The sequence below is a fragment of the Haliotis cracherodii genome, unplaced genomic scaffold, assembly GCF_022045235.1.
Source record: "Haliotis cracherodii isolate W230 unplaced genomic scaffold, xgHalCrac1.p SCAF_3, whole genome shotgun sequence".
NCBI classification, from domain to species: Eukaryota; Metazoa; Mollusca; class Gastropoda; order Lepetellida; family Haliotidae; genus Haliotis; species Haliotis cracherodii.
The window spans coordinates 49328885-49355137 of NW_027266286.1; the positions used below are offsets into that span (position 1 = coordinate 49328885).

The window sequence follows — 26253 nt, forward strand, 5'->3', positions numbered from 1 at the left end:
GGACTTGTGTAAGGTGTGAGGCATGTTTTATTTATCAATTTCTCCAATGATTCGAAACAGTTATATTTCTTTCAAAACGTCTTTAAATAGTTCAGCAGTTGCAAGGGATGAGAAGAAAAATCCTCATCCTTTTTTACACTCCTATTTTGTATGTGTCAAACCACTATGACTTCTCGCTTACATTTTCATTAATACTAAATTGTGTTCCAAATGACTGACAGGAGCCCGAGGATGAATAAATCGTCTGCTTGTTGCCGGGAAATTATGCCAACAAATACGTGTAGTTGTGCGCATGCGCACACGTCGCCTGAAGCGGATTAACATCAGTGAGTGATAGAAGGCATAGCAGACGACAAATGAGAGCGCGACAGTTTTGACCACTGGCAGACGACACAGTATGAGAGGGAGGGCTGAACGGCGCAGACGACTGGTGTTCAGCTGTTTGGAGGATCGTGTCAAGTGTTAGCCGTGTGTTGAGCGTAAACATAGACGATTAGGAAAGACTTAGTCGAACACTCGGCGTATTGGGACTCTGGTAGCTGTGATAGGAAACAAGGAACGTAAACTACCCAGAGGGATTACCATAAACTCTTATGAGTTGACTGTTGAGGAAATGCATGTTCTACTCAAAATGTTCCCTCGCAACCGACTGGCAAACTCCAGAAGTGTCAAACCTATTTGTACATAGCGGATCAAACAAGGTATACAGCACCCCAGGTTATTTGTGTGTGTCTTATTTACAGCAGAGATTAACACTGAAGGGAGATATTTGCCATAGTTAATGTTTTTTAGCTACTTTGCATCTTACAGAGTCCCCGGAAGAAGAGATTTGTTTGCATCCAGTGTGAAGAGAACAGGAGAATCTCCGCTATCACAAGTCTGACCTGAACGCAATGCACAGTGTTAGGATATAGATTGTGGCGTCGGCATAACACACGTGTTGCCTTCTGGATGACAACAACTCCTGCTGCTCTTAAGCTGGTAGTTACAGGAGGGACGTCGAACTCTTGTGGCATTGATCCCGTTTCATCAAGGGGGGATCTCAGAGGATCAACCAAGTACTTTCATTTTTGAGTCAACTTCCTTCACGTCAAGGTATATGAAGTTTCGGGACTGTTAACTAAATTCAACATGGAAACTTCGCAGATTATACAAGTCGGGACAGAGTATGTTGCTGCGACTGAGAGAATCAATACAGCGTTGGCAACGCTAAGGAGAGAACTGGTAAGTAGTATTTTACTTACTGCTGTCGCGTCGTATATACGTGTTCATGTATAGTTACTGTTTACTGATTCATTTTCCGAAATTCGCTCAGGTATAAGTTTTATGTTGTAACATGGGGCACAATTCCGTTACACAGATAAGCTTTGTGATAACAGTACCCTCAGGAGAGAGATGATTAACGTACACTTGAATGGGGATCATGACATCGTACCCACATGTGGGAGTACTGAGAATTCAACATTTGTGATAAAATGTATATTTTACATTTAAATCGTATATTATCAGTTAAAATGTATAATGACCGAAATCAGTTAATATTATACATAAGAACTGATTATATAAGTTTTAATTTAACATATACGCTTATATGTATACAGCATCAGGCTACACTTCAAGTTCAGCTTTGGTTATGGCATATGCCACTATTCACACCGTCTCTATGGATATATCGGCTAACGTATAGCGAGACTGATTACAGAACACATTGAGGTATTCTTTGGTTTGGTTAAGTGATACACTTACATTAAAACGAGTTAATCGTTGGTTGAGATGTGATAACCACGTTCAAATAGTGACATGAAATGAAGGAATTTACTTCCAGACGATATTATACTCTTAATTACTTCATATAGAAACACAAAAGCAGTTTACTTTAAACAAATGGTTGATTGTATTTATTCACTAAAACTTACTGCATAGAGTCTCGCAGAGGCAGATTTACTTTAAAAACATCGTTGATTGTGACACAGAAGCAGATATAATTTGAACACATAGTTGATTGTGTTGTATACGCTAACCTCATATAGTGACACAGTATCAGGAAATAACTCTTTTGAATACGTAGATGTATATTGCGATGCAGCTGTTTTTATGCACTTACTTGACATTTTGACACGGAAGGGATATTTGGTTTATTGCTGGACCTGTGATATGTACTCGTATACAGGGTAACGTGTACTGTTAAAATTACATCGGGTAATTCACCTTTTATATCAGCATTGTCCTGATTCCATGTACGTCCTTTAAAATGCGAGGTTCCATGTAATCCTTCAACATGCGAGCCTTTAACATGCGAGGTTCCATGTACCTCCTTTAAGATGCGAGGTTCCATGTACCCCCTTTAACATGCGAGGTTCCATGTACTCCCTTTAACATGCGAGGTTCCATGTAATCCTTCAACACGCGAGCCTTTAACATGCGAGGTTCAATGTACGTCCTTCAACATGCGAGGTTCAATGTACGTCCTTCAACATGCGAGGTTCCATGTAATCCTTCTACATGCGAGCCTTTAACCAGCAAGGTTCCATGTAATCCTTTAACATGCGAGGTTCCATGTACCTCCTTTAACATGCGAGGTTCCATGTTTCCCCCTTTAACATACGAGGTTCCATGTACTCCCTTTAACATGCGAGGTTCCATGTGCTCCCTTTAACATGCGAGGTTCCATGTATTCCCTTTAACATGCGAGGTTCCATGTACTCCCTTTAACATGCGAGGTTCCATGTACCTCCTTTAACATGCGAGGTTCCATGTAATCCTTTAACATGCGAGGTTCCATGTACTCCCTTTAACATACGAGGTTCCATGTAATCCCTTTAACATGCGAGGTTCCATGTACCTCCTTTAACAAGCGAGGTTCCATGTAATCCTTTAACATACGAGGTTCCATGTACCTCCTTTAACATGCGAGGTTCCATGTAATCCCTTTAACATGCGAGGTTCCATGTACTCCCTTTAACATGCGAGGTTCCATGTACTCCCTTTAACATACGAGGTTCCATGTAATCCCTTTAACATGCGAGGTTCCATGTACTTCCTTTAACAAGCGAGGTTCCATGTAATCCTTTAACATACGAGGTTCCATGTACCTCCTTTAACATGCGAGGTTCCATGTACTCCCTTTAACATGCGAGGTTCCATGTACCTCCTTTAACATGCGAGGTTCCATGTACCCCCTTTAACATACGAGGTTCCATGTACTCCCTTTAACATACGAGGTTCCATGTAATCCTTTAACATGCGAGGTTCCATGTACTCCCTTTAACATACGAGGTTCCATGTACTCCCTTTAACATGCGAGGATTCATGTACCCCCTTTAACATACGAGGTTCCATGTACTCCCTTTAACATACGAGGTTACATGTAATCCTTTAACATGCGAGGTTCCATGTACGTCCTTCAACATGCGAGGTTCCATGTAATCCCTTTAACATGCGAGGTTCCATGTACTCCCTTTAACATGCGAGGTTCCATGTACTCCCTTTAACATGCGAGGTTCCATGTACTCCCTTTAACATACGAGGTTCCATGTAATCCCTTTAACATACGAGGTTCCATGTAATCCTTTAACATGCGAGGTTCCATGTAATCCCTTTAACATGCGAGGTTCCATGTACGTCCTTCAACATGCGAGGTTCCATGTAATCCTTTAACATGCGAGGTTCCATGTTATCCTTTAACAAGCGAGGTTCTACGTACCTCCTTTAACATGAGAGTTCCCATGTACCTCCTTCAACATGCGAGGTTCCATGTAATCCTTTAACATGCGAGGTTCCATGTTATCCTTTAACAAGCGAGGTTCTACGTACCTCCTTTAACATGAGAGTTCCCATGTACCTCCTTCAACATGCGAGGTTCCATGTAATCCTTTAACATGCGAGGTTCCATGTAATCCTTTAACAAGCGAGGTTCTATGTACCTCCTTTAACATGAGAGTTTCCATGTACCTCCATTAACAAGCGAGGTTCCATAAGTACCTCCTTCAACACGCGAGGTTCCATATGTACCTCCTTCAACATGCGAGGTTCTACGTACCTCCTTTAACATGCGAGGTTCTACGTACCTCCTTTAACATGCGAGGTTCTACGTACCTCCTTTAACATGCGAGGTTCTACGTACCTCCTTTAACATGCGAGTTTCCATGGATATTTTAACATACGAGTAAATTTCGAATCCAGCTTCAGAGAATTATTCTTATACGTACGATTGCAATATTGCTGAGAATAAAGTAACCGTTATATCATATAGGGTTAATATATTATACCTTTCCACGATTAGGATTAAGGGATACAGATAAGAAAACTTGTGAAATGCAAGGAAGATATAAATTCACGACATTCATCTTTGTAAGGTGCCAGTTGAATGCCAAGGTGTAAAGTCCATTTTTAGGTCCCCCATCCGTGATATTGCTGGAATGTTGCTAAAAGCGGCGTAAAACCAAATTCACTCACTCACTCCAATTGAACATAATACTTATCAAATGAAAAGAAAGCGTCTGTGTGTAAGATATTGTGTGTGTGATTGTGTGGATTTGTGTGTGTGAGAGTGAGTGAGTGTGTGTGTGTGTGCGTGTGCGTGCGTGCGTGCGCGTGTGTGCGTGCGTGCGTGTGTGTGTGTGAGGTTTGGAGGATAATCAGAAGTAATCTCATCAGTTCTATGAAAAGTGAGCCAGATTCTGACTACTGTGTTCATGTTATATTGATTGTACCCACAGCTGTAGGGGACTTTATCCTCGAGGCATGAGCGTGAATTTTAGGAGGCAGTTTGATGATTACATTGTCGATTATATACAATATCTTTCAGATGTAGTGCTAAGGCGACACAGATGTATAACAGTTAATAAATGGAGGCACGTGCAAAACGCGTCATGTTGAGGGTGTTTGACTCATGTGGTTCACAGATGAAAATTTAAACATGACATGTTATATATGTATACTAGCAGCTGGTGTTATTACACGTAAGCGTGGTTGTATATATCAATCATCAACAGAACATAGGGGTGTAGTGTTAATTATGATACAGTTTCTGAAATGTGGAAGCATTGGCCAAGAAATGAGGGTTCACAAAAGGAACAGTTTGAATCTGTGTATTGATATGAAATATGAATGATGCATGACTGTAAACATAACTCATATGTGGAAATGCTTTGTATTCAGGGTAGTGATTCCTTCAACACAAGTTTTGTACTATACTTGTCGATGCATATTAGAGGTTTGGAACAATCTCTTGCAAGTTGATGGGTACTTCCAAATTGTAGCTATATGTCGAAACCGTGTATTCGTAAATCATGCTTCTTGTAGTGGCAGGTTAATGGAAAACTTCATGTCTTTGAATGACATTTAGAAGTGATACACATAAGAAAGAACATTTAAGGACGTCAGCTTCTTTATTATGGGGAACACAACGTTTCGGAGCATATACTTACTCCTTCATCAATTGGAGGAGTAAATATATATTCCAAAACGGTGTGTTCCCCATAATAAAGAAGTTGACATCCATAAATTCTCTTCTTTAGTAATATTTCATGATTAAATAAATTATTTCCATATATAATCAGTTACGTGCACGACGCGGGAAACAATAGATGATTAAACTCGGCAGTACTGGTTCATATCCATGAATTTATTTTAATAAATTAGACGCACGGAATTCCTGTTCAGTGAAGGACCAAATTCTTCAGAATTCTGAGACTGACAAAAGTATGGACAGAGTCAATTATCATTACCAGTATTATTTTTGCACTTACTTACTCTCGTCGCCTTCATTTGTAAACACTAGTACTTGTAAACAGAAACATATTTACCACAATGGGTAATTTATCACTATTTGTATAACACATTCCAGGGCATTATAAATCACAGGAAATTGACGCTTGTCCTTGTGAAGTATATTCAATATAGCCTGGGCGTCCTCCTCGGGTGTATTTATGTCACGACAACAAAGCTTCAAGGACTGGTCCACTCTGAATCTCCATGCATCTGTTGTACTGCTTACAGTAACACTGGCCCTGTGTGACACATTGATATCCTGTGAGCATGACCATAGTAAAACAGTTGTAATGTTAAGGAGAAAGCCAATCCTCGTTTATCCAGTGGATATATTATCATAATAGAATGTAGATATAAAACACTGGCTGATCGATGATGGAGAAGACCTGAGTAGTACTGTGATTGAAGACATCATGTCTTGTCTTTACTGTATATATTGTCACAAGCAGGTGCCCTGAACTCGTCAAGTTACAATGGTAATTCCGTTACTAGTGCAATGATAACAGTGACATATTTTGTTACCACGATAAGAAATACAATACATATGGATATACTTAAGCTATTTCATATGTAATAACATCTGTTTATTTCGGAGTTCTATTCTTCAATGGTCGACAGATCATATATCTTTCGTTACTTTATTGAAATGATATGTGGCTTCCTGTATGTTATGTGATACCGGTTTTATGTAGTGTATGATGTGGGTTATGTAATGTCACTTACAGGTATATGCACGTGGGTGATGTGATGTTACTTCTGGGTGTATGCATGTGGGTTATGCGATGTCCCTGCTGGGTATATGCACATGGGTTATGCGATGTTTCTAATAGATATATGCCCGTGGTATATCTTATTTCTGTGTATATGCACGTAGTATATGTGATGCCACCTCTGGGTATATGCATGTGGGTCATGTGATTTCCCTTCTGGGTACATAAACCTGGGTTATGTGATGTCACTGCTGAGTATATGCATGTGCGTTATATGATGTCACTGCTGAGTATATGCATGTGCGTTATATGTTGTCACTGCTTGGTATATGCATGTGGGTTATATGATGTCACTGCTGAGTATATGCATGTGCGTTATATGATGTCACTGCTTGGTATATGCATGTGGGTTATATGATGCGTACATTTTCGTGTTATGACACCACTGCCCATATGAAGTTCACATATTTGACAACAGCTGCAGATGTTCTCTGTTACCCCGGACCCCAGCTGTAGCGGGCCAGACAGTTTATGATTTACCCAGTGTTTATTTAAATGATGTCACGACCTTGTACACCGTCAGTTCCTGGTGCTGTGGAGATAACAATAGGAACTGGACTGCTTCCGTCCTCACCGCTCCCGTGACTCATCCCCGTTACACAGTTTCACTTTTGCAACAGAAAAATACTGCCTGGATATAGTACTATAGTACCCAACTCACACATGTACGTCCTTTAACAAGCATGGAACCTCGCATGTTAAATACTGCCTGGATATAGTACTATAGTACCCAACTCACACATGTTTTATCTGTGTAGGAGCTTGAAAAGTTAGGTTTCATTAAACGCGAGACATGTTCAATTATAGCAACACAACTGACTGATTAAATTAGTAAATAAACTAAACAGTCGGATACGTTCATCCGAATGGTGTATGTTGACTGGTCTAGTTCACGGTGTTGTTGCGCCTTTTACGCAGCAGTTAATAGGAGAGGTAATTAGCGAGACTTCCTTACCGAAAAGCTAACAGTTCATGTGTTTTGAAATACGATAAGTGTGTAGAAACGATCTATTATTAGACATAAATGAGGGGTTGTCATGCAATTACAGGGATCAGTGGGTACATGCAGATTATCTGACATTTCCATATACATAAAGAGTCGATAAACAACATTCGAGTCACTATTATTGAATTTGTAAAAGCAAATTTGATATTTTCAAATGTATCAGAATAGTGACTGAAAAGGTATGAGCCTAACTGCGGAGTATGTATTGCACTTTAACAGTTTACATGGACGTTGCTCCTTCCAGCCCGTTAAGAGCTGGAAGATTTCAAGAGGGGAAGGGAGAACCTCGAAGATTATCTAAGAACAAGTGCCACCACTTAGGAAAGTTATGTAACTACATGATATGATTATGGATGTTCGACGACACACCACACGTGACATAGCTCATAAAGGAGGCTTCTCTCACGAGAGAGTTGACAACATTCTGAGTAATGAACTGGGCATGACAAGGGTTTCAGCACGAAACATTAGACCATTAATGGCCAATATTATGCTAATCTTCTTTGGCAACTTCGTGAGAATACCAAGGCTAAATGACATGGAAAATTCACAAATTCACGAAAGATGTGTTGTTAAACCACGACAACGCACTTGTGCACATTGACTGTGGCATTGAGCTCATTTACATCCTCTGCATTCAATATATTTGGCAGTGTCATATTTCCACCTCTCAAAAGAAACAACTGTCCCCAGGAAGAAGCCTTCTACACAAGTTGGCTCCAGCAATGTTGGTAAATGTGTGTGGACCTCAAAGTTAGGCCCAGAACATTTCAGCCATCCCTCGTATTATGTGGTGAGGTGAAAAGGGGTTTAACGTCGCGTCCAAGATTATTGCACTTATATAGCGCCGTGCGTGTACGTGTATGTGTGTGTGTGTTTGTGTGGCTGCTTGTACTAGTCCGGACTGATGCCGATTTATAGTGCTAGCTCACTGAGATACCATGCCGCAGTTTAACATGAATACCCCACTCAGACACAGTATACTGACTCCGAGCCGTCCAGTCCTTGTTTTAGCCCCTTAATGCTGAGCGCCAGACAGGGTAACAACAAGTACCATCTTTTAACGTCTTTTGGTGTGACGCGGCCGGGATCGAAACCCGGACCTTCCGCTCTCCGGGCGGACGCTCTACCACTAGACCACGGAGGCGGTCTCGTATTATGTATGGAACCAAATGTATATGAAAAAATGTATATTTTGGCTTGTCCATGCAACAACACGAACCCACAAACCCCGGGCTTCTTTCATTATCCATCCATCATATATTTTCTAGTATGTATCCCCCTACCCCACTAGCACTCTATCCCCCATCCCTGTATCTCCCTATCCCTCCACGCCTCTATCCTTGCACCCTACTATCCCCGCACCCACCATCTTACTCCCTGGGGAAGCATAGTTCCCAGAACCCATTGTCGTAAGACTAGATAAGAGGGGCTCGGGTGCTCAGGCTCTGTGACTTGGTTGACTGAGAATTTGATTGAAATATATGGTATTGCCTAAGAACAAAAGGATCGGAAATATACTGTGAAACTTACATGGTCGTCGCCATCTCTGACCTGACAACTATCTCGCTTCCCCTGCATCTCTAACCTAACAACTATCTCGCTTCCCCTGCATCTCTAACCTGACAACTATCTCGCTTCCCCTGCATCTCTAACCTGACAACTATCTCGCTTCCCCTGCATCTCTAACCTCACAACTATCTCGCTTCCCCTGCATCTCTAACCTCACAACTATCTCGCTTCCCCTGCATCTCTAACCTCACAACTATCTCGCTTCCCCTGCATCTCTAACCTCACAACTATATCGCTTCCCCTGCATCTCTAACCTCACAACTATCTCGCTTCCCCTGCATCTCTAACCTCACAACTATCTCGCTTCCCCTGCATCTCTAACCTCACAACTATCTCGCTTCCCCTGCATCTCTAACCTCACAACTATCTCCATGTCCGTCTATCTATATTATATTATCATTATTCTATACATGAATATACCGCACTTATTCAGGTACTAGTATCTGCTCAAATGCTGTTTATTTGTTCCCCGACCGATGGACCCGTTTCATTCCAGTTTGCATTTTCAACTACCTTATAATTATCTCTCTGACCCTCTATTTCTATCTTGCTACCCTCTGTCTCTACCCTTATAACTACCTATCTGTCCTATTTTTATCTGTCATCCCTGAATATCTACTCCAATGACTATCATTCTATCCCCCTATTTCTGTATCACTTCCCCTCCAACTATCTATCTCAATTCTGCCACTACAACTATCTACCCTATACCTTTCTCACTAACCATCGATTCCTTTCAGTACTACCCCCATAATTATTTCACTATCCCTTAATCTAACTCCCATTATTACAGTAACTGTTTATCCCTATATTTTTCTCTTTATATACATTTCTCAATACGTATATTTCTGTGCTTAAATTTCTATCCCTCTCTCTCGATTTCCATTTCTCATTCTCTCCTATATCTCTCTCTTTCTACCCCTCTGTCTTTCCATCAGTCTATACCTCTATCGCTCACAGTTCTATTCCTCCGTCCCCTGCCCCTTCCTCCTGCCCTCCTGCCCTCTGTATCCCTATAACGATCCCGTTTGTTTGCCTGCATCACACATGATGAATAGCATCACAACGAAGGACACAATTGCTGTAAATTCTTACTCCTGTTAAACAAAAAGACGTCTTAAAATTTCAAATACCGTAAATATTCGGCTTCTATTTATATGCAATTTAGGTAAATTTTGAGCCACCATGTAAATTGAGTATTGTTAAACCACGAAATGGATGGGTGTGGAAAACATCCGTAGAAACTTCAAATATGCCCAGAAGCCCGTACGCAAATCCAGAGAGGAAAATGACATTTGAAGATTGTTTTTTGTGTGGAAAGTTTATTTCAGTGGCAGTTTTCAAGCTTATTTGTTGAATTTAAGACACCTACAGAATTCCTGCTGCGTAATTCTGAAGTTAAGCCCTGTGTTCTGTGGAAAGGCCAGCAAAAGAACAACATGTCCTTGTTTCTGCGGAGCTTGCATCTCGGTATCACCAGCCCGTCTTGCATATTGTCAACATCCCCTTCCTTCATATACGCGCACGGAAGTCTTTCATGTCTTCAGTTTGTCGTTTGATGTTCTGTGGCTGTCCTTGTCTTGCCTTTACTTATATGCTGATCTTATAATAGCATTACTTTGTCGCTAGACACGTAATCCGCATATCGTGCAACTGTCATTTCACATATGCCACCAACTACGTAAACATATTTTTTACCGAACCATCGGCCTGTGAGAAATAACAAGTGACACGAACTACTTATGAGATATTCTTAATTGATTATTTATATTTTAGGGCTTTTTAAAGAAAGGAATTTTGTATTGACAATGAACTTGGAATGTAAGTGCTGATCTAAACACTGGGGCTACCGTGTCATGCTGTATGTTCTCTACGGCCTGTTTACAATCCGAATGACCCCTTTTGGGACCAAGTCTATTACCTTGGGAGTCGTATTGCTCTGAGCAGATTTGCGTCCCTTAGTCGAGCAAGGACACGTTGTTTCTGGGTTCGAGTCCAAATTCGCCTTGATTATGATCATGTGTGTAACATACCTTTGCGCCAGTATTCCATCCAATTGGTCAACGTCTTGTACTGCGGGATTTCTTCTTATGGGAAACCGATACACCGTGATATACAACTGATGATCAAAGCGGCGTTGACCCTAATACTCACGCCACGTCTTCTGTGACAGGTGTGACGGAGGCACGAATTTGATTATCCCTCTATCGTAAGTCTCCAGAAGATTGCTTAGCATCAGTGCGTTCAACAGAAAATTTGAGCTGTATACTCCCCAGGGAGCTGAGAAGGTAATTTGAATTATACGCTTATCCGTTGACCAAGGTAATACCTGTACGCGCCATGAACACGTGTGTGCACAAATTAGCGTCCTTGAAATGTAAATAATTACCAGAGCATTCACCCTTAACACCACCTGAAAACAAGTACAGGTTACTGCAGAAACACTTGAAAAAATGGGACTTTAAATAAATGGGATTACATTAAAAAAAAAAGTAATAAATACTATTGCAGTTCCTGTGCAGACATAATCAAACCAAGTAGTTGTGTATCTGATATCTTATGCCTATATGTCTGTCTCATGTGTTTGTATCATGGACCCCACTTCTTACCCACAACGAGTACCTTTAAAGACAACGGATCGGATCTGGGTTTATAGATGTATAATAGTCGTCTAGAGGGTAATTGATAACATCTCATGAGCGACAGCAGTAAATCAGCGGTAGGCATTTGTTTTCACCCCAGACGCTGACGTGTGTACATTTCTATCAAACCGGGAGACCCTAGGTCTGGGGAGAGTACCATGGAAGCACTTTACACTCTACATTATTCACCTTGTAAACATACTTCATCAACTATAGAGCAATATACGTATTGATTGCAAAATCATTTCAGAACATTTTGTAATATTTCTGACAGATTGATATGACTTAATTATGAAAGGGGAGTATGTCATTTTTATTGACAATAAACATGAACTACTTATCTTCTAATTACACAGACCTCGGTCTGATGTATATTTGTGTAATTCCGAAGATAAATAATGCTTTTTTAAGGCCAACGCTGGCTACGTTTTGCTGAATAACGTCTGTGTCTGCGATTATTTCTGGAGAAAGATTTCTTTGTTGTATTTCCAGACGCTTTGCTTCTTGTTGAGTTCTCGTTTGTGGACTATCACACGGGTTGTCTGTCACCTTGTACACGTCAACCTTTACGCATCTTTAACATAAGCGTCAATGCAGTAATACGTGTCATGCATGCGTATTGATAGTGGTTTGACGTTAATATGTTTTAATGCTACATCTAGCGTGAGAAAGGGGTTTTAATTAGATCGCAGGTTCAGAATTGTGTGCTTTTCTGCTGTACCCCTTAACATAATACAAAAACTCACATGTTTATTTAACCGTAATCGTAAGACGGTGTGCACTCTTTGTCGAACACCTGGTGTCATCACTGTAGATGATTCGCGGATGTACGTGGGGACCAAATACAAGGTTATCCTTTTCATGGCGAAGATGTTGAATGTACAAAGACCTTGGTGACGTCTAATATCTCCTTGATGTTTTTGTATTGACCTGACGAAGGATGGGAGATCTAATGGGCCACACTTCACCGTGCTGAATTGTGTCCCTTTGGCATGACAGAAACCAATGATCTTGGGTTCGAATCCTAATCCTAATCATGAGTTTTGGTTTGTCTGCACCAAACACCAAAGTGATCATCCTCTAACACCTTCCTTCCTTCGGGCATTCTCCTGAAATCAAGCCAAAATGTTATATGACTGAAATGTTGTTCAAAGCGGCGTAAACTCACTCAATCACTCAATAACTCACTCTCAAACTAACATTGACTTGATTATGTCAGTATGTCATCATGTAACCATGGAGTTGGATCCACTGCCTACTAACCCTGCTGCAAATACAAGTACTCACACTCTGCATGCATTCACGTTATCACTGAAATGTAGTACATGTCCATCTTCTCACTCATCCACTCAATAGGTAGGTGTATTCCACCGCCTGGAGCCTAGATGGGTCAAGAACTACACTTTGTGACTAGTTCCATGTGTGCAGTTAGGATGATTATTAATTGCCCATGTTTGAACGACAATTTGTTAGGACTGCCAACTGAACTCATTTTTGCTCTTTTTTAATAAGATGACTCTACGGTGTAGTTCCCAGTGTGGACTGGACGCATATTGTTTCTGTATAAACTGCCGGGCAAAAGGAATTATACACCAACGTTTGATGGTGGCTAAAATTTCAACAAACAAGAAATGGCGATGTATTTGATATGGGTATCATAGTCGTGTTTTGGACCTTAAGTTTGCAATGTTTCGGCGACTGTTTTCAGCCTAGTAGCGTTTTGATAACGTTTTTAATATATGGTGACATCCAGTTGTCATGTGTATTCTTTATTTGGCCCAGGTTAATTTGACTCACATTTTATTGCTGGCTTCATGTAGACCATGGGACTGTCCAGAGTCATGATCTCAGAAGTGTTGTTTGACAGCACATTGTACTCTATAGGTAGTACCCCTTTCAGTAGAGTTGTACTGAGTGTTTACGTGAACATTCATACACCGACCCCATGCCTGGATAACTATTGACGACAACGTATCGCTTTTTCTTTCACTGAAGTTTATTTAGTATTTGAAGGTTATTACAACATCATCATTACTATAGATCTGCATATGGTTGTGTGTATACATTCAACGGGTAAATTGCGTGTGTAAGTGTGCAATATGCTATTGTCAACATGGTGGTAATTTACAAATATATGGCTCAGGTAAGATGTCATTACAGGCGTATGTCAGTTATCACTAATTACTACAGCAAACACATGGAACATTGACATTGCATGACTGCCTTCGATGTACATTTCAGGAAATGTACAGTTAAACTATGTTTAATTACCACAGTCAACATCGTAAAGGTATATATATATATATATATATATATATATATATATATATATATATATATATATATATATATATATACATGTATGTATTTAGTCAACTGAATTCAAATTAAAACATACAGTATTTGTAAAACTCATTTTATACGAGTGTAATTCAACTGAGTAGATTGTTATTACAGTTGTAGAGGCTGTTTTCATATGATGTACTATCCCATCTCCTCAGAGCAAGACGAACCATGTTTGTCCCTATGTACATACCCTCACACTTTACATGCTGCGAGTATATGTCAATATATAGGTGTAAGCGAGAACACAAGGAGGACCACGTATTCACATTAACAAAGCACATACAAACATGGGTTCGTCAAGATTCTGTAGTTATTGGAATTATTCTTGATTATATATGCAGGCTTCGTAAGTCTTAGCATTGAAATTCTGCTCATGTTGAAAACGCCATAGGTTGGAGATGTAAAAGTGCTTGTCTGAAGCGAAACGGGCAGCATATGTAAACATTTGACATTAAGAACACATTATGGGTGGTGTTTTATTGCATATTTGCAGCTTTTTAATCATCACTGTACATCTGTATATAATTGTATACAATACGATAATTGTTGCATAGATTAATGAATACATCAAACGTCAACGTTTATAATATCCCCAATGGGAATTTGTATACAGAACATACCGCTTTTATTTATTGCATCCCTCTGGATATGATTAAAACGTTAATATTTGCATCAATGTGTTGTCAATGTTTTAGAGTGGCCCAACGTTAACATACCTTAACGTAGCTCCTTCCAAGAGTAAAGAAATAAGGTTAATTAAATGTACACTGTTCGGAATTGTGCATGTAAGGGCGCCAAATTAAACCAGCTATGTTAATAATATTATGTATTCCATGCTGATGTGTTACATCGCCCGCCTGGCACATATATTCTGTTTATATTGTAAATATCATAAATGAACATATATGCATTCTAATAGCCCTTTCTGAAAACTCACATTATTAGATATAATTGCTATATTTATCAATGAAGGTTTTACGTGCCCGTGTTGTGAATATTGTGACCAATATATTATTTATTATTGTGTATGCCAACACCTTTATTTTGTTCCCGTGTCACCATGAGACACAAGCCAAACACCCCATTCCCATTCCCACCAACCCCCCAACCCTCAGCCTCAAAATATCAAATGGACGGTCCTAAATTGGTTTGAATTAATCAGAGGTGTTGATTGTGAACCGATTCTAAACTGGGCGACTATTCGATACCCTTCGTTCCCAGAGAGTCAGCAACATGGGCGAACATTCCTCACTACTGCAGCACATTTACTGAGTTGACATTCTATTGATCCACCAGTGACCACACTTAATAGCCCATAACGATGCAGATGGATTTGATATACCTATTATACACTTACCCTCTTATGAAAAAGTCGTTTGTTCTCTGTCACGCTGGATTTCACGAATTTTTCCAGGCCTTGTTGATGTATTCAAGGTTCCTGTTGTAGTTCATGAGTGAGTGAGTGAGTGAGTAAGGTTTTACGCCGCTTTTAGCAATATTCCAGCAATATCACGGCGGGGGACACCAGAAATGGGCTTCACACATTGTACCCATGTCGGGAATCGAACCCGGGTCTTCGGCGTGACGAGCGAACGCTTTAACCACTAGGCTACCCGACCGCCCCTTGTAGTTCATGATTATGAAATACGTGACTGTTAATCTGTCATCGCTTAAATTGATGGTTGTATATACCATATGGCAACTGTTTTTTCTGGGTTGTAAAGTCTGTTAAATTCATAATAGCAACTAGATTTTGATCCCTTTATAAGCGTTATGATAGAGATGTAGAAAAAATCCATGTGTCCTTTACGTATAGCAGTGGAGATCAATCTCACTTTAATGTTTATTGTCTGGGCGGAGATATGTAGAGCATAATGTTTATTTCAATCCATTTGATACTGATTTTTTAACAGAAAAAGGAATTTCAAAACTAGTTGTTAGCTTTCAAGCTCAACATCACACATGATTAATCCCATACCTCGTAACATCTTCAAAGGCAAACGATCTGTTAAAAAGTAGTTCAGGTTACAAAAAAAGACACCCTTAGGAATATTTAGATTAATACAAATGTGTGAACATCCCTTTTCGTCAAATGGTTTTATGGAAACATGTTTGAAAAAAGCATGTCTTCGTGCTGGTCTGTCATATATCCATGGCAGTTGTTGATATGCACAGTTAACTTTGTTGAACTTGATAAATGTGCTTACACAGCTAAAAGAACCTGCAGCAGGGAGAGAAGCCCCAGAATGGGGAAAGATTAAGCCTGTTATTCAAATGTCCGGATGAGTCACACGCACCTAGAGACTGAACAACTACCCCTGTATTACTACGGTGTTACTGGGGTGTGCCGGGTGGGATGGGCTGCCACTAGGAGAAACGAATGTCCCTGACACGAGGGCACGGTAGACATGGTTGTTCATACCTCTTAGTGTTGTCTAGAAACATATGCATGTTAGTTTACAACAAAACAAATCAATTTTATGTGCTCATCTTTTCCTGCATGTGTGCACAATGAATACGTGGCATTTAATGGTGGCGACGAAAGTAAAAAAAAGAAGAATTATTTTACGTGATTGACGTATGCTGTTATTGGCAAAATCAGAAACGAAATCAGAAAATCGAACTGACATACTTATCACACAGAGGGATGCATCATGTATTGACGGACATTTTATCATACGAGAATAACTAATGGAGGCTATAACGAAATGATTTTTTGGATCTAAGAGTAAAACTGTAATGGAATCGTGAAATATAGTCTGTTAACTCTGCTGGGTTTTCTTTTCAGTAATTTATAACTCTTCGCATAATCAAGGAAACAAATTTATACTCAAACGTCTATAGATTTCACATGGTCAACTGTCAGTGAGGATCCGCTTTACGCAGCGTTTAGCAGAATCCCCAAAATATCACGGCGGAGGACATCAGAGACAGGCTCCACACACTGTACCATGTGGAAATTCAAATCGGGTGGTCAGTGCAACGAACCAAAGCTTTAACCACGAGACTACCCCATTGTCACTTTAACAGGTACTGCAATGGCGGGGATATACTTGTCATATTGGTGAAGGCAACTGCTGTTCAGTGAACTTCAGATAACCATACACACCTTCGGCTGTCAATGTGACTCTATTAAGACATCATGTAGGATCGGATAAGATAGGGGACTATATTGAGGTTATCACATTGATACACCTCAGAAACCCTTTGGTCTCATCGTAGTTTCTCGAACAATTGCCAAGTGATAAAAAAAACATCAAATCACACATATTCAGATAAACTATTATCTTGTTCAGATAAGCTTGCGACATTAGTCAAACACTGAGGAATTCAAGGGCGTCATTCAAAACTAGATGCAGAAAAAAGAAATGGTTTGTATCGAGGAAACACCGGCGAAGATTGCACCCTTCAATCCATCTCAAAAGTTTTGTGTGTTTATTTTTGTTTGTTTATTGCTTACTAATAGTTACGTGACGGTGCAAACCTGTTCACCTGTTTATGTTAGGGCGTCATAATACGAAAACAAGGACGGCAATGCGACCTTACAAATTACAGTTGTCATTATTCATTGTCTATTGATCAATGGCGGCGCTTAAGGTTTAAGTTTGGGGGATTACAGATAAGATAGGTGTACAGCAGGGATCATCATGTGGGGTATACGGATTAGCGACAAAAACAGAAATTAACTTAAAGGGCCTCTCCAATGAAGCAGTTGACCTTTGGCAGTCGTTTCAGAGCGAAGTCTGAGAGGTGTTCTGTAATGCCTAACTTCTGCGAGTTATATTTACTTTCCAGAATACATCTTTGACAATTTCTTGTTTTTAGTAAGGCAAATAATGACTCGACTAGTGTATGAATGCCAAAGATATATTTGTAAATATAACATCGTTTATGTTTCTTTTATGAATTCGATTCATGTTAATTAATGTAAGTTGTAATCGACACTTAATGCCCATTTTGAAAGCCATGTTTATGTCATGTCGTCCGTAATCTATTATGAATTTTATAGAACACTATATTTGAGAAGAGAATATGTAAAGTATCAGAAACACTGAGTAACGTATGTTAAAACATTTTTCGTAAGGGGTCGTTCCAGATATCGAAACTATTTATTTAAAGCAACTTACTCAAAACACGTTTCGAAGATAAAACCATACATTAAAGCATGTCCAGTAAGTGGTTACATAAATCACGTTTTATGACAGGGTCTTTTCAAAGCAAAGTTCTGTGCAACATAAATAATACGTGACCTCTTTGACACGTGGAACCCCTCAACGAGCCCGAGGGGGTAGTTTTAAGATACTTGCCAATTTTTTACTAAATCCATACGCGAAACACCCCGAAATATCTCCCCTGTAGTGAGTTTGTTCAGACCAACAAAGTGTTTTATCGCCTGAACCCCTAATTGACTCTGTGCCTCGCGTTGGTCTAATACAAGGAGATGATCTTGATCCGCGTATATATGGTGCACAGTACTATACATTACCAGGTACCAATAAGTATGCCACCTCGGACTTTCGTAGCCATAATTGTACTGAACTGCCTCAATTAATCAACAACGCAAATACTGTGGATTTATGGAATGTTTAACTTGACCTTTAGTGACGTTTACACAACTTAAAGGTGCAAGCCTATGTCAGCAATAACTGTTTGAATATTTGCTGTCATTGTAATTCAAGCTCCCACAATTTAAAGACGCAATCCTGTGTCCACACAATTTGTTATTTAGGATAGTGCTGTGACATACTTCTATATATGTAGTGCAGTTGTGACGTAGATACTTAATAGTGCATTAAAAACTACAGTTGAAGTTCGATTCCCACATTTGTACACGTGAAGCCTGGTGTCCCCAGGAATATCGTTAAAGCGACGTAAAATATAGTATAACTCACTCACTCAAACACGTAACTCCTTGACAAAGACAGGAATCATTAAGAGAGTACTTTTCAACCTTCCTCAGTTGTCCAGACTCGAGTGATTTACCAGTACCCAAAACGTTCAATCTATGTGATATGAATTTATTTACCATAGTAATGTATATGTCCGCCTCTGTAATGAAAATTATGTATTACAACTGTCGGTGTGACATACATGTTGCATGATGTAATATGCACGTGGAAATAATAGTGATACGATGTATGTCGGCATGCGCTAAATAGATCAAAAATGAGTTTTTCGATCAATAACTGACACACAGCGATCTCGTGACATATCATACGTCTATACACCAAAGCTAAGCTCGCTTTGTGCAAGAGGGCCCAGAATTTCTGAATGCCCCTGTATGTAAATCTTAATTTATGGCGGATCATGATTATGTACGGATTACTGTATCGGTTTTAGAACGTAGCAGACAGGTTGCCAGTGATCTAATTTAATCATCCATAGTCTCTGATACTACGTTCGATTATCTGTCATTTACGGATATGACATTTTGACTCCTAGGCAGTAGATTATAACAGATCCCCGAATCTTTAGTATGCGGATTAAAGTATTAGTTTGAAACTATCTATTGTCCCCTGTTTTGAACAAAATCATTATTTGTCTTTATCTAATATCTTCTTTTGAATTTAATTTCGTGGATCGTATTTCTCATCATCTTCGATTTATAATAGTTTACCATTCTTCCATTCCACAAGGATAAATACTCTAATTAGAATGACACGACTCTAAAATGACCGTCCACACGAAACTATGGGAACGAATGACCAGGATATTTCCCATAATATAATGGAGATTTATAAACTGGATAATCGAGAATGACCTCTCACGAGTACGCTTATAACCTATATGTGCTATCACTGCTTTGTTAAGGCTGTTGAGTCTAATTACATCAACTGATCAATGATAAATGAACCTTAACAGTACATAGAAACTTAGTGTTTAAATTTCAGTAACTAAATCTTGGTAAGTTTTCACGCGGCGTTTGACTGGATTTACTGCTGTGTATTAAACTGAGATTTCTAGAATACACTAAAGATAGATATGCGAAGACACATACATGTACGGTGAATGTGACATATAAAAACAGATATTAACAAATACAATATTTTGATCTTAACAGGAAACTTGTTATGACAGAAGTAATTATATTATATATAATATCAATTACGTAACAATAAGTAATGCATCATGAAAACTATGTTCACTACAATTATAGAGTCCATGATAGTTAATATATAGACAGTATGCCACACGCAAACATTCATACATAAAGAAAAGCATATGTGCATAGATACATATATTCACCAGAAATCTACATATGCCTTGAGCAGTCTTAACTGTACGCGCACAATACGACGCTATTAATGGAATTCGAAATGCAACTTCATCTGCGATGCGTCAAAAACAAAATGCAGCACTTATTTCAACGCGTCAGATCGCATTGTATGCACAACTTGGCCAAAGGGTCGTTGGCTACGTAGAAAGCCATGACGTGCGGTCTTTTTCTTCGGCACAACGCTCGAAACTACGGTAGTGGTGTTAATCTCAGGCTAACTTATAGTTGATTTATTGATTGCATCAAAAGACATCGGAACTGAATTTTGAAAATAGTCAGACACTATGAGTCATTGTATGGGAAATAATAAAAGTCAGGTTGACACTCAATAGGTGACAGCATAGTGTCTGTACAACCGCCACGCGCTAACACTGGACACAAATACCACTAACGTTACTCACCGGTGATTTGCAATTTTACAGCTTTAAAAAAAATCGAGCCATTTCTTTGCCTTGGATGATGAACATTAAAAGCGTGGTATTCACTGGGTGCATGAGACACACAGGCGCAGAGAGACATTCTATCACTTTGTAGGATGAAAGCATTAGTCAAATTCCTTTTCTCAATCTGAAAGAAACTACTTCAGTGTAAACAGGACCTTCTTTTAACTCAGTAAATATATTTACCCAATAACGAGAGCTCATGTTGTGAGTTGCCAGACCCGGGTTATAACAAAGAGGCATAAAAAGGCTTGTGAATTATGAAACAGGAAATTTACATGACGTATTTAAAAATGGCATCTCACCTGTTTGATTTCATAGGATAGAAACACATTAGGTGGCATATCATTAATTAAGTCTCCATCCACTAGTCTTCGTTCTATTCGATTACACTTGGTTTGAAATATTAACTTTGTTTTAATGCATCTTTCATTGTACGGATTCATCCCTATCTATCGTGTTAAGGGTATTGGACATCATTGATAATCACCACTTAGGAATCGTCGTGGACTCTTAAAACTCTATGTTCATTTCTTGTCATAATATCGGATTGGGGATCGGGTGGTTACAATGGTCTGTGAGTTTGTGTGTTGTTGTTGAGTTATCACTTGGAACTCCAAGCTGTTAAAAAATCATTTTCCTTAAAATTCACGCAATTAGTTGTTTTCCCATTTTCCATAATTTTCTGATATAAAATGTGTAAACATCATTTGCTGATATAACACTTGTTATTAGGGACTTATCGCACAATGTAACGAACATATATTCTTGGATTATTTACCGATCAAGATTCATTGAATAAACACATTTTAAATCATATATTCTTAACACGCTGATGACTACATGTACTCCTGATGTTGTATTAAAGGGTCGTTCTGAAACAAATAGTCTACAACAAAGCGAGCACAGGGAAGTTTTTTAACACGGGATTGCAAAAGACGATCGATGTAGCAGAAACGTTAGTTATTTTTTCTCTCAAGTCCATTTACTCACAAGTTGGCTAGCACGTGTTATTAATAATATTCATGAAACATATGTATTTCCCTTACTTCGTTGTACTGAAGAATAAATGTTCATGACATTAACGGAAAAAACAGCATTATATTTCACAAACGGAAACATTTACTTGAAACTTTCTATGAAATCGTGACCATGAACTAATAATGTCGTGCTTGGTATTTGTTGCATGTCCGGTAATAACGCCATGTCATGTATGACACGTCAAAATCAATCATATCAGTCATGGCATGACCTCTCTTATTTAGTTTAAACATCATATTCACATGACACAACTGCAACACTGGTATATATAAGTATAATCAATTATCTCCTTGAACAGAATTCTGTTGCTCAATATCGCCATTTGAGTGACAGCCTTAACTCCCGACGAAAAATATAGTTATACATTATTTTGAAAGGATGGCTACGATTTGGACCCACAGATGAACAATTTCTTGTGACCTAAGTAGGTATCATCATTTGATGAAGCATGTGAAGGCGTAGGAATTTTTAACCATCAACAGAATAGTGAGTGAATATTACTGAACGCCGCAGTTGGCAGTATTCGAGCTACATCACGACAACCTGTAAATAATCGAGTCTCCTTAACCGGCCAAACCAGTGATTGAAATCATGATGACCATATACGCCACGATACATACAAAATCAAGTCTCAGAGTCCTAACACTCAGTTTTTCGCCGGCTCCATCGACAAACACGAGTGACTGGACGCCAATTCTAACATGAAAGTCTTTCTACAGTAGGAAATCGAAACGTGATTGTTTCTCTAATATGCTAAACGTGACATCTGTGCAAGTACATGTATGCTGTTGCGATGTATATTAAAACATTTCGTCTCACTCCATCCACACTAGATTCTTTTATCTCGAAATATAAAGGTGTGTAATTTATTTTTAAATAACCCCTGCATAATCTGGGGACCAGTAGATACAGGAACGTGCCTGGCCGATCTCCGGGCCCGGCAGACAGTGATGACCCGAGGGGTGGCCCCGAGGTGGGGGAACTTGGACGGCGGAGATAACACAGATGTTTGTTTGACAAGCTAATCCCGGGGAGACTGTTTCACACCTTTCCGTTTTTCGTCACTAATGGTCTGCTTATATATTATTAAAATGTCCTGTTTTGGACATTATTTTAAATCAAAATATTTAGGCATAACTCATCACATCCGCATCGTTTTTCTAAACAAGAAACATTCGTGCACTATTCTATTCTCATATTATGCAATGAACACATCTCAACCACACAATGAACACATTTCGACCATTCAATGAACACATCTTAACTATTCAATGAACACATCTCAACCATTCAATGAACACATCTCAACAACACAATGAACACATCGCAACCACACAATGAACACATCTCAACCACACAATCAACACATCTCAACCACACAATGAACACATCTCAACCATTCAATGAACACATCTCAACCACACAATCAACACATCTCAACCATTCAATGACGACATCTCAACAATTCAATGACCACATCTCAACCACACAGTGGACACATTTCAACTATTCAATGAACACATCTTAACCATTCAATGAACACATCGCAACAACACAATGAACACATCTCAACCACACAATGAACACATCTCAACCACACAATGAACACATCTCAACCACACAATGAACACATCTCAACCACACAATGAACACATCTCAACCATTCAATCAACACATCTCAACCACACAATCAACACATCTCAACCATCAATGACCACATCTCAACCATTCAATGAACACATCTCAACCACACAATCAACACATCTCAACAACACAATCAACACATCTAAACCATTCAATGAATACATCTCAACCATTCAGTGAACACATCTCAACCACACAATCAACACATCTCAACCATTCAATGACCACATCTCAACAATTCAATTACCACATCTCAACCACACAATGGACACATTTCAACTATTCAATGAACACATCTTAACCATTCAATGAACACATCGAAACAACACAATGAACACATCTCAACCACACAATGAACACATCTCAACCACACAATGAACACATCTCAACCACACAATGAACACATCTCAACCATTCAATCAACACATCTCAACCATTCAATGAACACATCTCAACCACACAATCAACACATCTCAACCATTCAATGACCACATCTCAACCATTCAATGAACACATCTCAACCACACAATCAACACATCTCAACAACACAATCAACACATCTAAACCATTCAATGAATACATCTCAACCATTCAATGACCACATCTCAACCACACAATGAACACATCTCAACCATTCAATGAACACATCTCAACCACACAATCAACACATCTCAACAACACAATCAACACATCTAAACCATTCAATGAATACATCTCAACCACACAATGAACACATCTCAACCACACAATGAACACATCTCAACCATTCAATGAACACATCTCAACCACACAATCAACACATCTCAAACATTCAATGAACACATCTCAACCACACAATAAACACATCTCAACCACACAATCAACACATCTCAACCACACAATCAACACATCTCAACTATTCAATGAACACATCTCAACCACACAATCAACACATCTCAACCATTCAATGACCACATCTCAACCACACAATGAACACATCTCAACCACACAATGAACACATCTCAACCACACAATGAACACATCTAAACTATTCAATGAACATATCTCTACCACACAATCATAACATCTCAACACCTCAATCAACACATCTAAACCACACAATGAACACATCTCAACCATTCAATGAACACATCTCTACCACACAATGAACACATCTCAACCATTCAATGAACATATCCCAACCACACAATGAACACATCTCAACCATTCAATGAACACATCTCAATTACACAATGAACACATCTCAACCACACAATGAACACATCTCAACCACACAATGAACACATTTCGACAATTCAATGAACATATCTCAACCACACAATCAACACATCTAAACCACACAATGAACACATCTCAACCATTCAATGAACACATCCCAACCACACAATGAACACATCTCAACCACACAATCAACACATCTCAACCACACAATGAACACATCTAAACTATTCAATGAACACATCTCAACCACACAATGAACACATCTCAACCATTCAGTGAACACATCTCAACCATTCAATAAACACATCTCAACCACACAATCAACACATCTAAACTATTCAATGAACACATATAAACTATTCAATGAACACATCTCAACCATTCAATGAACACATCCCAACCACACAATGAACACATCTCAACCATTCAATGAACACATCCCAACCACACAATGAACACATCTCAACCACACAATCAACATATCTCAACCACACAATCAACACATCTAAACTATTCAATGAACACATCTCAACCACACAATGAACACATCTCAACTATTCAATGAACACATCTCAACCATTCAATGAACACATCTCAACCACACAATCAACACATCTCAAACATTCAATGAACACATCTCAACCACACAATGAACACATCTCAACCACACAATCAACATATCTCAACCACACAATCAACACATCTAAACTATTCAATGAACACATTTCAACCACACAATGAACACATCTCAACCACACAATGAACACATCTCAACCATTCAATGAACACATCTCAACCATTCAATGAACACATCTCAACTATTCTATGAACACATCCCAACCACACAATCAACACATCTCAACCACACAATCAACACATCTCAACCACACAATCAACACATCTAAACTATTCAATGAACACATCTAAACTATTCAATGCCCACATCTCAACCATTCAATGAACACATCTCAACCATTCAATGAACACATCTCAACCACATAATGAACACATCTAAACTATTCTATGAACACATCCCAACCACACAATCAACACATCTCAACAACACAATCAACACATCTCAACCATTCAATGAACACATCTAAACTATTCAATGACCACATCTCAACCACACAATGAACACATCTCAACCAATCAATGACCACATCCCAACCACACAATGACCACATCTCAACCATTCAATGACCACATCTCAACCACACAATCAACACATCTCAACCATTCAATGACCACATCTCAACCACACAATCAACACATCTCAACCATTCAATGACCACATCTCAACCACACAATCAACACATCTCAACCATTCAATGACCACATCTCAACCACACAATAAACACATCTCAACCATTCAATGACCACATCTCTACCACACATAGCCACATCTCAACCATTCAATGACCACATCTCAACCACACAATGAACACATCTCAACCACAAAATGAACACATCTCAACTATTCAATGAACACATCTCAACCACACAATGAACACATCTCAAC

General features: G+C 39.1%; 1 protein-coding gene across 1 annotated transcript in view; it reads left to right on the forward strand.

Moving 5' to 3' along the window:
• Window positions 1-334: 334 nt before the first annotated feature.
• LOC139474867 (uncharacterized) overlaps window positions 335-26253 on the forward strand; it is a 34073-nt gene continuing 8154 nt past the window's right edge. The window contains exon 1 of the mRNA XM_071258052.1: window positions 335-1224. Within this exon, the coding sequence (XP_071114153.1) occupies window positions 1132-1224 (93 nt within the window). The 5' untranslated portion in view covers window positions 335-1131. The remainder of the gene's footprint in view (window positions 1225-26253) is intronic.